General features: G+C 36.2%; 1 protein-coding gene across 1 annotated transcript in view; it reads right to left on the bottom strand.

The window, feature by feature from the left end:
- The window catches only part of ENPP1 (ectonucleotide pyrophosphatase/phosphodiesterase 1), a gene marked incomplete at its 5' end in the record, with an annotated part of 61060 nt that overhangs the window by 27206 nt on the left and 19107 nt on the right, over positions 1-14747 (bottom strand). The window contains 6 exons of the mRNA XM_005859118.2: positions 423-502; positions 1740-1837; positions 4053-4113; positions 5962-6087; positions 6761-6877; positions 9162-9234. Of these exons, the coding sequence (XP_005859180.1) occupies positions 423-502; positions 1740-1837; positions 4053-4113; positions 5962-6087; positions 6761-6877; positions 9162-9234 (555 nt within the window). The remainder of the gene's footprint in view (positions 1-422; positions 503-1739; positions 1838-4052; positions 4114-5961; positions 6088-6760; positions 6878-9161; positions 9235-14747) is intronic.

The following is a 14747-nucleotide window of genomic DNA, read 5'->3' as shown; positions in this document are numbered from 1 at the left end:
GGGGACATCTGTAATAGTGTCAACAATTTTTTTAAAAAAAGATGACTGGAAAGGTAAGTTGCAAACACGCCAGTGTGAGATAGTTTGGGGGCTTAAATAAAGTAAGCTACAAAACTAGTCAGAAAAAAACAGGATCTAAGAATCAGAGATCTTAAAACTAAAAGGAACCAAGAAAGCACTTATTGAGGTCTTTGGCCACCTATTTTCAGGTGAGAAAAATGAGACTCAGAAGGTAAAGTGACCTTCCCAAGGCCACGACTAGTTAGTAGCAAAGACCCACCAGAATCTAGGTTTCTTGGCTTAACTATACATTGGAAAAGAAGTTTGTTTGTTTCTGATCTGATATCTAATTAATCTCTCAAAAAATGCTACATTGACATCTCACGTCTGTGAACACATAAAAGTTGAAATGCAGAGCTTACTGTGACAATGCTGTAGTGATTGGGGAAAGTTTTTGATGGATATACTGGTCTCAAGTTTCTAGCATATGTTCCACAATTTTCTACAAAGGAAAAAAAATGAAAGATGGTTATTAAATACAATTGACAATCTGTTTACCTTATTTAGCTGTGGTACCACAGCAGTCTATAAATCATATAAAAACATTAACCCATAAGGAGTTTATAATCATATACAAATTCAGGGTGAATTTTAAAGCAAAATTATTAACTCAAATTCAATGTTAAAAGAGAGTTAATTTTTCTCCTAGTCAAAAATATTAAACAAAATAATTAAGCCAATGAAGTAATTATCCTATATTAATCAATAACATTAAGTTCCAGATGGACCATTTATAATAATGATGCTTGTTAGATCTTTGTGACTATTTAGTGGTCACATACCTAAATTGCAAGAGGTAGTCCAAAAAACACTCAAAAACACACACAAGACAATAGCAACAACAACAACAAAACTGAACTAGTAGCTAAATCTGTATAAAATTAAAACTAGGGTGAAATGGTAGCTGGGGTGACCATGTCCCAACCCATAGATTCAGAACTAGCTCACATTGGACAAACTCAATGCTGCTGAAAGAAAAAAAGGCATATTCTGTTTTCAAGTCAGAGAAAGAGTAGAAGTCAGATTGTTCCTGAATCAGCTCCTTCTGCATCCGCTATTGAGGAAGGAACATTTTAATACCTCATTGATTCTAGCATTTTAATACCTCATTGCCTCACAATGTTCCTTAAATTGGCATGTGTCTATCTCACTGCCTTCCAAACACTTCATAATGACAGACCACATTCCCCAGTTATTTCAAGCTAGACAGGCTAATTGTGTATTGGTATCTTTTAAACTTCACATATCAGTACCCACAGCTACTTAATTCTGAACTCAGGGTGCCATGTTTGATGCCATCAAGAAAAACCTTCCTCCCCCTGGTAACAAAGGGCCAGATGCAAGCTTGAAGGCCCATGGTCCTGGCTGGTGAGAACAGGGCCTTCCTTGCCTATGCAGGCTCTTCACTAAGGAGTTTTTATGTCAAGTGATATTTCTAAAAACTATCTTCTTCCAGTAAGAAATAAAAAACAAATTTTAGCAGTATTTAAAAGGAAGCTTTAGAGTAATTACAATATTAAACACTAGTTCCTTATTATCAAGTTCAACCACTCCATATCAGGGAAGTTTAGTGAAACAGTCAAGTTCAAACTGCCAGTACTTTTCCAAAAAAAGACTGTGTCCCTTGACTATCTCATTGAAATCGTGATACTCCAATAGTAAATTCAGAAGTTACTCACTTAGTCTGCTAATAACAGGAAGAAGTCCACCCCAGGTGTGTAAATATTCTGCTCTGAAACCATCCAAAGAAAATAAGAGGGTAGGAGGTGTTTCAAACCTGGGCAATAGGAAAAAAGAACATGTTTAAAGAAAGAAGACACACATCCAATGAAGATTTTCCACTGAGGTCGGTGTGTAATCTAGAGTTAACCAGCAAACTCAGCTAGCAACCTCATGAAGGATATTTTATAAGCATTTATATTCATATACATGCTTTTACATTTTATTATATATCTATCTATTATCAAACAGTATTTATTAAGCACTCATACCATTGAGTCACCATACAGAGAATATCACCCATGGTTTCTTCTATTCTACAAGCTAACCAAATGCTACTAGAATGCAATATTTTCCCAATATGCATCAGAATAAATGTTAACACAAATTATTTTCTAAATTATGTTTTTATTTCCATTAAATTTTTTCCTGAAAAACCACTTTCTTATATTGTCTATACTTAAATCTAATAAGTGGCACCTAATATCACATAAGTTATATACAATAGTTAGTTTTTAGGTTTAATATATTTAAAAGATATTAATATTTAACAGAGAAGTTTAAGAGGTATTTACTGCATTTAAATATAAACAACAAAGAAATGATCCAAAGCTAGGAATGAACAATGACAGCACACACACACAGTCTGTGGTGTGAAAATCTAAACAGGGAAGCAAAGAAGGAAAAAAAAACATACAATGATATACTCAGGAAAAGAGAACAACTATGGACAACTGTTACGTGACTACACCAAAACAGGCATGGTTCAGAAATCCTGCAGCTTCTAATGCTATCTGGTAGATGGCAGGAGAGTTATATATCACTGAATAACCATGGGAAAAACTTTCCACTGAAAATGTACTCAGTAATTCAAACTTTGAGAGCTAATGTTTACCTCGCCTTGCTTTTTTCAACTCTATCTCCTCCCCAGCTTACTCTCATATACAAACACAAATAGAAAAAGGAAGAGATGTGTATATAATTTATATAATTTACAGTGGCTAGTGTTTATACCACACTCTGTTGGGTGACTCTGCAGAATCAGCTGCATATAATCTCAATGGTCTGTATCTTTATAAAGTTATTTATACTCAATCAACAGCAAACATAAAAACAGTTTACTGAACCACCAGGTAAATATACTGGCAAATCAATTTCCAGTATAATAAAATGTGTTTTAAATTATGATCTTCTTGTAAAGAAAGAAGGTACGTTTTTCCACTAAAAAAAACCTCAACATTATAATTGAAAAATAATGATCAATGTTTAGAAGAAAAGGAAAAATTCAAAATTCACTAAGTCAAAAATTTCCTGTATATCTTGGACTTAAAAGGCAGCTTAAGGTACATGAGAAGTGTCCTTTTAAAAAAAGTCTCTTCTTTTGGAACTTTTTGGTTGGAGTTTAGCTTTTTCTATTGCTATTACTATTGTTTTAAACAACAAAATATATTCTCCCATCCCAAAGAAAAAAAATACATATTTTATAAAGCAAAAATAAATTATATACATAAAAATAAACTAACATTTTTAATAGTTTGGAAAAATCATTTCAAAGAGGTAAAAATATATTTCTTGAAATGAATAACTCAAGCCCAGCTGGCATGGCTCAGTGGTTGAGCATCGACCTATGAACCAGGAGGTCATGGTTTGATTCCCAGTCAGGACACATGCCCGAGTTGTGGGTATGATCCCCAGTGTGGGGCATGCAGAAGATCTCAAGTGGAGCAAAGCTAAATGTATCTAACATCTTTTATAAAATTTCCATTCCCTGAATTCCACAAAACCTTTATTTGATGGCCTAGTAAATATAAAATACTCTAAGTGCCAAATACTCTAAGGACAAAAAGAACAAATATGAATTGTAAAAATCATGTAACATCCTCTCACAGACATGTTGCTTATCCCCCAAATTTATAAAGGAACCAAATGCAAAAATATAAAGAAGAAGCTGTAAAATAATTTGCTACAAGTTCAACTCTCAAAACTCCATATGAAAGTAAAGGCGCCCTTCCTTCTAAGAAGGAAGATACAAATATTTCCACCCAACACTCACGAATACCTAAATACTACATATTCATGACTTCTCTTTTTTCCACTACATTCCAGAGTGGGGATCACACCACTTTATACCATCTCTACACACCCAGTGCCAAATATGAGGCCTGAAATTCATGTTTAATGAACCAATGAATAATAATTATTTTATCTTTTCAATTTGGAAAGAAAAATTATTTCTAAATAGAAAAAATTTGTATCTCAGAATGTCATCTTACCCTGCTGGACACTGTGGCTCATTAATGCTCTCACACGTTTCTTCTACCCAACTTTTCTCACCTAAAATATTTTAAAGAAATAAAACAAAATGAACACACTTAATAGCAATAACAATATGATGCTTGTGAGACACATTAAGACAGATTCTAAAAACAAAATGTGTTAACATTTACATAGGTAACATGGGACATGGTTCTAGGGAAGTATAATGAAAAGAGGGAGGTAATCTGTTTCAAAATAAAAATTTGTTTCCAAAGAATTAGTTGATATCACACAAAAAAATGAATGTATCATCACAGGACTAAAATATAATATTACATTTGTGAGATCTTCAAGGCATCTTTTCCATTTTTAAATTGTTCATATTTTCAGCCAAAATTTATAACCCTCCTTCTATCCCACCCAACAAAACATTCTGGTATTAAATCTATGATGTCAGTTCCTCTCAAACAGAGCTAGATAGTGCCAAGGAATTTCAAGGAATCCTGTAACATCTAGACAAGACATCCTAATAACATCAGTTTACATACTAACTAATCCTTTGCAGTAATTTCACATCCACTCTCTCAATGCACGGTAGACTTTTTTTAAAATATAAAAGTGTGAGATGCTGTCTATTTGCTAAGAACTCATAATCTAACTATGGAGAGAAAGTAAACACATGAGACAACAATAACTGACAAAAGAGAATATGCAATGAGTTTGAAATGAGTGACACAAGCAATATATGATAGAGAGGTCAGAAATGAAGTAGACAGGATGGAAACTCCTCTTCCTGTGTTTTAACATAAGCTTCCTTTTAATGATCTAAAATATGACCTACTGAAGTCTAAGAACCTAATGTTTTTTTAAAAAAAGAAAATGTAATCTTAATAATATGCCTTAGGAAGTTGAGTTTTCAATATTTTCCCACTGTACCTTTCACAAAATGAACAGATTATCCTAAATGCCTAAGTCATTTCCAGTAAGAATTTAGGCAATGTGTAGTCATTTTTTCCCCAGACATGATGTTACATTTGATGCAATGCAATATTCTTGCTGCATTTTCTTTTTTTTTTTAATTTGAGGAAGAGATCACTGCCCTTCCTGAGACCCTCTGACCTGGCTCTGTGCTGTGGATTCTCAGACAAACTGCCACAGCTACCTGGCTATAATTTTAGAAAATTAGGAGACAGAATCCTGTGGAAAAATTAAAGTCTCATGTTCATATGAAACGAGCCTCATGATTCCTAAGAGAGGTAGAGGCCATCATAAAGGATAAATTTACTTTTATGCAGTGAGGAATATAGAGATATTGTTCATTCTTTGAGCACAGTCCCTGAAATCCATGAGAGCTCTCTCTCTCACCTCTATCTCAGAATGTTGTGACCATGCTCATATTTACAGAGCTATGTCAAGCTCTAGTGGGCCCAACAGTAAACCTATCATTTAAGCTCCTCCTATTACTCATGTCATAAATTCAGCATCTAAGTTGCTGCTACTTTTTTAATTGAATTTATTGGGGTGGCATGGAAGTCATGATCCTTGTGTTTTTACAAGGGAACCTGGGACACAGGAGTCAGCCGGGATGACCTTTCCACAATACGGCATTAAATATAAAGCTAATGTCAAAACAACAGGAGGGGGTGGTAGCTGGTGAATGAATCACTATAGACAAAACATGGTTATCCCTGTGCAGATAATAATTATTAATCTGGGTGTAGGTACAATGTTCACAATACACTTTCTTTTTACTCATGTAAATGCTTGAAATTTTCTTTAATAAAATGTTTAAAAATATTTTTTCAGCTAGTATGGTTGGCCAATTAACATGACTCCTAATGTGAAAAAATAAAACGTGTGCAAAAGCCAGCTAAGACCTAGGAAGACGTGAGGCTGTAGAGACGGCTGAGAACATGGAAACCTGACCTCGACACACAGGGCTGTAGTTGATGCAGCAGTCACCATGGTCCCTGCAGTCATCTGAGCAGGAGCAGAGGCTTCGGGGCAGCCTTTTCTCACCACACCTGAACTTGCTGCAAGTCCATATGTGCTCTAGGAATAAATATCAACAACAATTTCAGGGTCCAAACTCAACACAGAATTGTTGTCTTCTGGAGTAGGACCCGTAAGAGACAACAAACTGGTCCATAACTTTCAGTTCGTCACAGAACCTTCCATCACAATGTCAATCAGAACAAACAGAGCAGTTGTTATTATGTCACTAAAACCCCAGAATCTCAGCATTCTACAATGTGGACAAACAATTCTTATGATGGAATTCATAGGAAGGTCTTGGCTTTTTCCACCAGCCATTTGCAGGGTTCTCAAACTTGAATCTAAATCTGGCTCACTCCCACTTAAATATTATTCCATGTCAGACGTAGAGAAGTCGACATCAAACTGAGAAAATTTTCCATGTTCTGAAGGTTTTATCTTAAAGTTTACGTGGACATTCAAGAACTCTTGCTTTAATAAAATAGTCACATATGTTCCTTTGACCTTAGTTTAAATGCAAATTAGGTTGTACATTAAAAATAGGCACCGTGTTGCTGGCCATATAGTGTTTAATGGCCAAAATATGTGGAATTTTTTTCTCTATGGAAATATAAAAGCCAAATTTTTAAAAATCTCAAATGAATTAGGTAATCGCGTACCTAAAAGATTCAGAAACATCCTGTGGTTTTACTAATGCCTATGACTGCCTTTTTCCCCAGCACATTTTTACCTGGTTCTATACACGTCTCCTGGTAATCGAGGCAGCAGTTTCCAAGTTCAACGCAAGCAACATCACAGCGACAGTTCCCAAAGGTTCTTTCAAAACAGCGACCTTTGCAGCTTTTAACTGAAAATATGGAATAACGAGTTAGATGTTTCTAATCATTATAGAATTACAAAGCAAACACCTAAGTGCATCTTCTCTACAATTCAAATACTACTTTAGGAAACACAGAAGGAATAATAAAGTTACCTAAGAAGCTTTCACAAATACACATGGAAACTGATACAAATAGAAGGTAACCTATATACAGAATTCATGATTTTCTCTCTTGCCATAGAAAAAAAGAGAAGTTTTTTCTTTCTTATTACAACCCTACTGGGTTTGCTAAGACTTAAATACTTTATGGGATAGTAAAGAAAAGTCCAAATAGGGGCTTGTCTGAAGGTTGGCTTAAACAGTCATGGAGTTCTCTAAAATTTCAAAATGGGAGAAAAGATTTTTAAAGTGATTATCTATGAATCTTTCAGAAAGAGAGAGAATACCTGACTTACCTTACTCTCTGTCTTAGTGTAAAGAAGTAATGGGATTATGCAGAACACATTCTGCGGGACTGCTCACCCCCTCAATCACCATCACCTTGAACACCCATTTCACCTTCAGGTCCAGCCTGGCTCCCTCTAAGAAGCTCTCCCAAACTGCCCAATCTCAATCCACTTTGCTTTCTTAAACTTTTATAAAATCATATCCTTCCTCTCAGTCACTTAATTCCATTTGTAACTGGATTATTTGATCAGTATCCCAGTCTCACACTAGACTACAAACTTCTTAAGAACAAAGACCACACCCAAATTTTGCCCAGCACAATGTATCCCTTGTACCCACAAAACACGTGACTATCATCGGTACTAATAAGTTTTCCCTAAATAGATAAATAGAGGATATGGAAGAAAATAGTTTTCACTAAAAACAATTTTACATTGAAACTCTTTACTAGATATCTAGAACAACCTAGAATCTTTATTGGATTTCTAAAAAATCAGGATGATGAGAAAAATATATACATGGAAGTCCAACAGAAGAAAGGAATAATCCTAGCTCTTGACTTGAATAGTCTCCTGACCCAGCAAGACACTGCCACAGAACTTAACTCTAATGACACTGGGATTTTAGGCAATTTTAAGGACATAAAATGACAATGCTTTTTAGAGTCAGAAGTGCTTATTTTCCTGACACAGGGTGGGGAAAAGCTATTAGAATAATAGGTATTATTTTAAGCTCATTAATATGCATCTAGAAATTTTTTAAAATACTATGCACACACACTATGTCAGGTTTAAAACTGCTATGTTTGCATGTCAAACTGAACTCAAGGTAAATTACTGCATGCCAAAAAGCTACACAGCGAACACTAAAGTCTGCAGCTTCTTAATTTTTGCTCTGAATACAGGCACATCTCCTTTTATTGTGCTGCGCTTTATTGTGCTTCACAGATGCTGCATTTTTTTTTTTACCAACTGACAGCAAGAGCCTTAACCAGCAAAAAGATTACAACTTGCTTTATTGTCATACTGGCTCTATTGCTGTGGTCTGGAACCACACCTGCAATATCTCTAAGGTATGCCTGTAAGATTGTTGACTAAATACATAAAATTACTACATTTCATTCATTTCAACAATAAATAATAGCTTAATAATCACTAAATTTTTTAATGACTAATAGTACAATTACAGAATCGTTAAACAGGAAAAGAATTTTCAAAACTGAATTTTAATTTTCAATGACTTTTACAAGGGGAAAACAAACCTCAGAGGCAAAATAATGACTCCTACAATGAGCTGTGATTCGGTTTTATGATTTATAGTGATCTTATCAATGCTGGATAATTTCTACACTCGATATAAACACACACACCACACATGTATTAGCTTAAAAATACCACAATTGCTTTGAAACCACTAAGTCCACAATTTTAAGAGCCATGAGAACAGGTTGCCCAGGGATGCTGACTGGTCACCTGGTAACCTCTGGAGTTGCTTTGCAACTCACAGCTCAAGGAGAAAGGAGTGCCTGGGGGAGGCAGCGATCGGCTGCAGGAGCCTGATGCCATAACCCATGGGCCACGTCTGCTTGTTTGTTTCTTTTATTTTCTTAACCATTGGCTTAATTTATTTTGTTGTTTTGGGAGTTTTCCGTTTGTTTGGTTGGTGTTTCTATCATAGCCCCTCTTTATTTTTTTAGGATGATATTTTCCAAGTAAATAAAATATGGATAAAATAAAAGAGTTTTAAGGCGGCTCAAACCAGCATCAAATATGCACTATCATGGAGCAGCCATAGGATTAGAACATAACACTTATCACATTCTGAAGAAGGCTGAATATCAACAGACATACACAGTACTAGTTACCTTCTTTGGCACAGCTTGGTTTCAACCCAAATATACAGCCAAGGATTATTGTTAAGACACAGACTGACAATATCTGTGGAGAGATAAAAAGAAAATTATATAGCTTCAAAACTCTTTATTTCTTCAAACGTTTTATTTCTTTAAATGTTTCTAAACTTGCTGATGTTACTCTGTTTCCTGATCAAAGCACAGGTCAAACAATCGTGTTCACTTTCTGACAATTCAAACTGCACTTCTGCATTATGAACTTTTCTGTATTTATGTTATACTTCAACAAAAAGACTACTTATGTCCGGCCAGCATGGCCTAGTGGTTAAGCATGAACCTATGAACCAGGAGGTCACGGTTCAATTCCCAATCAGGGCATATGCCTGGATTGTGAGCTCAATCCCCAGTAGGGGCATGCAGGAGGCAGCCAATCAATAATTTTCTCTCATCGTTGATGGTTCTCTCTCTCCCTCTCCCTTCCTCTCTGAAGTCAACAAAAATATATTTTTTAAAAAACACCAAGAAAAACCAAAAGACTACTTAAATGTTAGCAATAAATCTATGCCATCCAAAGTTAATGTTGCTAGAAATTTTCCAGTTGATATAAATTAATCCAATTATAGAACTTACAAGAGAGAAAAAGAGGAAAATCTAGTTAGTAAATTTCCTATTTGAAAGGCAATGCGAACATTAGCTGTCTCCTTTAATAGCTGAATCACACAAACCTAAACAATACCTTCATATGCACTGTGGCACCTTGTGGGAAAAACACTGGACAGGGTTAGGTGACTACATCTCTGGTCCAAATGTTACCACAATTTGGTTGTAAGATTTGGGGCAAGTCATTAAGCATTCTAGACAGCAGTTTATTCACCTGTAAAATTAAATGGGTTGGACCACATGGAATTCCTAAAAATATTTCCGGTTCTAACATCTTGGTACTTCCTCATTCTCCACTCTCCTGGCCTTTGACATTTTAAAATTAGTGGATACATCATACAGTACCAAAGGACAACAGAACTTTTATTTGTGAGTCAGAAGAAAAAAAAAGAACTCATAAAACAATTCTTAATATTTTTAGTGGGATAGAGTTTCCTTGACAGCTCTCTGGAATGCCACTTTACAGGACAATCCAACAAAATATTCATTGAATACCAACTGTGTGTAAGAACTATGTTACACATTGAAGGAAAGAATGAGAGATTCCTCGGGGAGCTTCTATTTTTGTGGGAGGAGGTAAATATAACAGCATAAATGGATCATACTTGGTAGCCTCTACAAAGCAGTTGCAGAGGTCTATAGTTGTTTAAAGGAGAAAGTCTGGGGTGGTTGGGGAGAGGGAGATCAGAAAGTAAGTCATAGAGTAAGCCTTTGGCGGGGCAATGATGGTCTGGGACAGCAGGCAGAGCTGAGGGAAGCAAAGAGAGGACAGAGCAGAGCAAACATCTAGGAGGAAGGCCAGCATAAGGAGACGTTCAAAGAAAGGAAGGCATATGAAAGGCAGCAGATGAACAGTGAGCAGTCTACTTTGTCTGGAACAAAGAAAATGCACAGGGAAATGGACGTGGATGCAGGGAGAAGGCATGGGAAGGTGGAGTGGTATTTCCCAAAAGCCAAAACGAAGAGGTGGTAGAGAAAGGAAGGATGGATGAATGGGCCAGGGTGAATGGTGGGTAGTGGCTTTTATGAACACATTTCTTTAAATAAAACTTTAAGTATTGACCTTATGTCAATATCTAGGCTAGGTACTGGCTTCTAATAACACAGACATGTCCACTGTCCTCAAGGTGTCTATTCTTAGATGACTGCAAGAACTAAGAGGAGGAGAATGGTAAGTAAACTGAAGCAGTCGGTCTAACTTATTTTTTAAAAAATGGGGGTAAAGGAAAGGAGAACAAGAGTATCTAAAACACAACAGGGTTTAGGCCAGCCCCACCCTTTTATAGGAAATCAAAAATCTAAGTGTATTTTTGTCCATTAAAATAGGAAACAATCAGAGGAAGAGCTTGAACAAATAGCTGAAAACAGCAGAGACAGAACATGGTATCAGAGAGAGTACTAATGGATTCTCCTGAACCTTTGATGGTGGTGTAAATTGACACAACCATACAGAAGCATCATTTTAAAGCATCTATCAAAAATATTAAAAAACTCTCTTATTGTCAATTATAAATCTATAGGAAAATGAAGAAAATAGTAAAACTAACCTGTATTTAATACACTGTAAGTTAAAATGTGGAGAATTAAAGTTTTATTTCTTCGTAATAAGCTTTTCAAGAATAGTTTGAACAGTGTTTTGTCTTCTCATCATGTAACTTACAATACAGAGTGAGAATTTTTCTAAGTTTTTGTGAATTGTCACATTCCTTTCTAAGTTTAGATCAGTTTCCAATGCTTTAACCTTTGCCCTTTTACTACCATGAAATATCTCCAAGAGTTCCTTAACTATGAAATTTTTGGGCCAGTGTCACTTCCTCTAAGTCAGTGGTTCTCAACCTTCTGGCCCTTTAATACAGTTCCTCATGTTGTGACCCAACCATAAAGTTATTTTCGTTGCTACTTCATAACTGTAATGTTGCTACTGTTATGAATCATAATGTAGATATCTGATATGCAGGATGGTCTTAGGCGACCCCTGTGAAAGGGTCGTTCGACCACCAAAGGGGTTGCGACCCACAGGTTGAGAACCGCTGCTCTAAGGCATCTTCATCCTTTTCATCACAGCCATGCTCCTTATTTGTCAGTAAATTCTCGACCACTGAGTTCCTCTGGCTGTGTATCTAGAGCCTATTAAACAGCAGAGTGTTAACATTCCACAGTAGCTTTTTCTTCCATCACCCCATTTACATTCGATTTGAAATTCACTTCCAGCATTATCACTTTTATTTTCTTAACCATTGGCTTAAAACATACATGGTATATGCAGACTTTTACCCTCTTGCTAAGCTGCAGAAGAGGTACACTGATTTTTTGAATCACCTCTTCTTTGATAAATTATGTTACTTAGATTTGCCTTTTATAAGATAATGCATAGCATGTAATTGAAACAAAAGTACAACAAAAGCAATCATTTCTCATCTATAATCCCATCCATAAAAGATGAAATTTAGATTACCTACTACTCCATTACACAACACCCAATCAGAATAGTTTTCAGTAGGGAATTTTTCATCAACAATTTTGAGAACTTTGAAATCTAATTCAACTTGAATTATCCTCTCAATGTAGTTTAATTCTATAACACAAGAGCATAATTTCTTTACAGAGTAAAATTATGACTTCAAAACTTTATCTCCATTTCTAATTCATGATAGCTTTCAAAAAATATCCTTTATATCTCTGTCTTTCCAACCCACACTCAACCTCATCAAATTAGATTTAAGAAATATTAATGATTGCCTGTACTGTGCCAGGGAACATCTAATATGATAACTGTCTCAAGCAGAATGTACTTTATCCTCACAATTATGTCAGCTTTGGCAAATATGGGAATAGTGAGATTGTTTATTATCTCATTAACAGATCTCAGTTAAGAGTCAAAGAAATCATTATAGCAGTATCTATCAACTTATGGCTTAGCATAGATTGAAGACTACGATGACAGCAGCAAAAGTGCTCAAATAAAAGTCATGTAAGAGTTATTTTATAAAGTTTTAAGTGCGTGCACACACACACCTACACACACACACACACACACACACACACACACACACTCATACAAGATAACAAACTCTCCAAATATCTATGGTCTTAGTGGACAAACCACTGCTTGTAAAAGCAACTAAAGGGCCAATCAGAGGCTAATGACAACATAACAGAGGCTAGCCCTCTGGTGAGTTCCTTTGGCTCTGAACAGATCCAGACGGAGGCAGAGCTTGTCACTACATGATGAAACCCAGTCGCTAAGGCACTTGGAAAATCCTCTATTACACACAAGTTAAGACCACAAGCCATAAAACTGTTCCTCAGAGAGACTCCTATTTCTGTAGATAAAAAGAATCTCCTCTCTACGGATACCAGTATAGCACTTTCCACAAACATTAAAGGGAAAAAGTGAGATAGTAATTTCACAAAAATAAGCTTCAAAGACACAGAAATTTTGTTTGGCTTTCCAAGAATCTACCATCAACATTTTTTTTTGCAGTCATGATTAATAGAATTGCTGGATGTATGCCATAATTTCAAACAGTACTTGCTTCTAATTTATGTCAGAAGTAGTGCCATGAATCTGGTGCCATTTTTTAAATGGCAAATGCTTCTCATATTTAGTAAGTGGGAAAATCAGCAGCAGCAGGCTGAGGTCTAAAAGACTCCACCAAAGTGGATTCTAGTTATGAGTAAAGAGAATTATATTCATATTTTAACAAACCACATGCTTTTCTTTGGGATCTTTATGCTCTTTTTCTCATGTTTTTAAAAAGAAAATGGACGAAAAATACAGTTAGATGGAGGTAGAGCAGTTTTGTAAGGCACAAAATAGAAATCCTTAAATTGTTATTATTTTAAATACTGGCTCTCCATCAGCCTGCGGACAGAAGGTTCCTGGGTCCGATTCCAGTCAAGGACACAAGCCAGGGTTGTGGGCTTGATCCCCAGTAGGGGGCGTGCAAGAGGCAGCTGATCAATGATTCTCTCTCCCTCTCCCTTCCTCTCTGAAATCAATAAAAATATATTTTTTAAAAAGACTGTCTCTCTTAAATGCCCCCATGTGTCACTCAGGGCTCCAGGCTTTTAACCATTTCCTAAGTGAGAAAGACAGATAATAGCTGACACATATTTTTTAAAATTTAGGTATGAGACTATGTACATGAAAGATAGAGAGGACAATGTCTCCAATCTCATATAAATCTGTTAGGAGTCTCTGGTAATAGAACGTGCAGTTAAAACAATTATTTTGAAGAAGCACAGTCCACATTTGGTTGAACTAGTCTCTTGGGAAGATAAAACATGGGATTCTTCTCCAAATGAAAATTCATAGTCCAGAAAGTTTTTCTTGGCACCTTTGATATTTAAGCAAATAGTCATTTCATCATTTCCCTGATTTTCAATAAATCATCCTGGTAAATAAACATTTAAAGAAAAGTCGCAAAGAAAGTTCATATCAGTAGCCTATGGGAGCTGGTAATGATCATTGAAAAATATTTTTTTAGGAGGGCAGGTTAAAATAAAATATCAGGTGCCACTCTGGAGAGAACCAAGATGGCGGCATAGGTTAACGCCGGAGTTTGCTGCCTCGAACAACCACTTCAAAAATACAACTAAAAGACGGACCGGACATCATCCAGAACCACAGGAAGGCTGGCTGAGTGGAAGTTCTACAACTAGGAGGAAAGAGGAAACCATACCCAGACTCAGAGGAGGCACAGTGCTGAAGTGAAATACTAAGGTGCGGAGTGCATGTGGAGCGGGCCGGCGGCGGAGGGCGTGGTTGTTGTTTTCAATTGGGAGGGAGTTTCAGACTCTGAGCTCCAGATCTGGGCGAGTCTCTAGGGACCCATACTCAAACGGGAGAAGCGGGAAGGCAGCTTTCTCTCCGAGGTTTGCAGCAGTTGCAGAGCCGCTGGGGACGGAACTGAGAGCAGCCATAACTGCTCGCTC

The sequence above is a fragment of the Myotis brandtii genome, unplaced genomic scaffold (assembly GCF_000412655.1).
Source record: "Myotis brandtii unplaced genomic scaffold, ASM41265v1 scaffold123, whole genome shotgun sequence".
NCBI lineage: Eukaryota > Metazoa > Chordata > Mammalia > Chiroptera > Vespertilionidae > Myotis > Myotis brandtii.
Note: the sequence above shows the minus strand (reverse complement) of the source record. Positions and strands in the feature narration are given on the sequence as shown.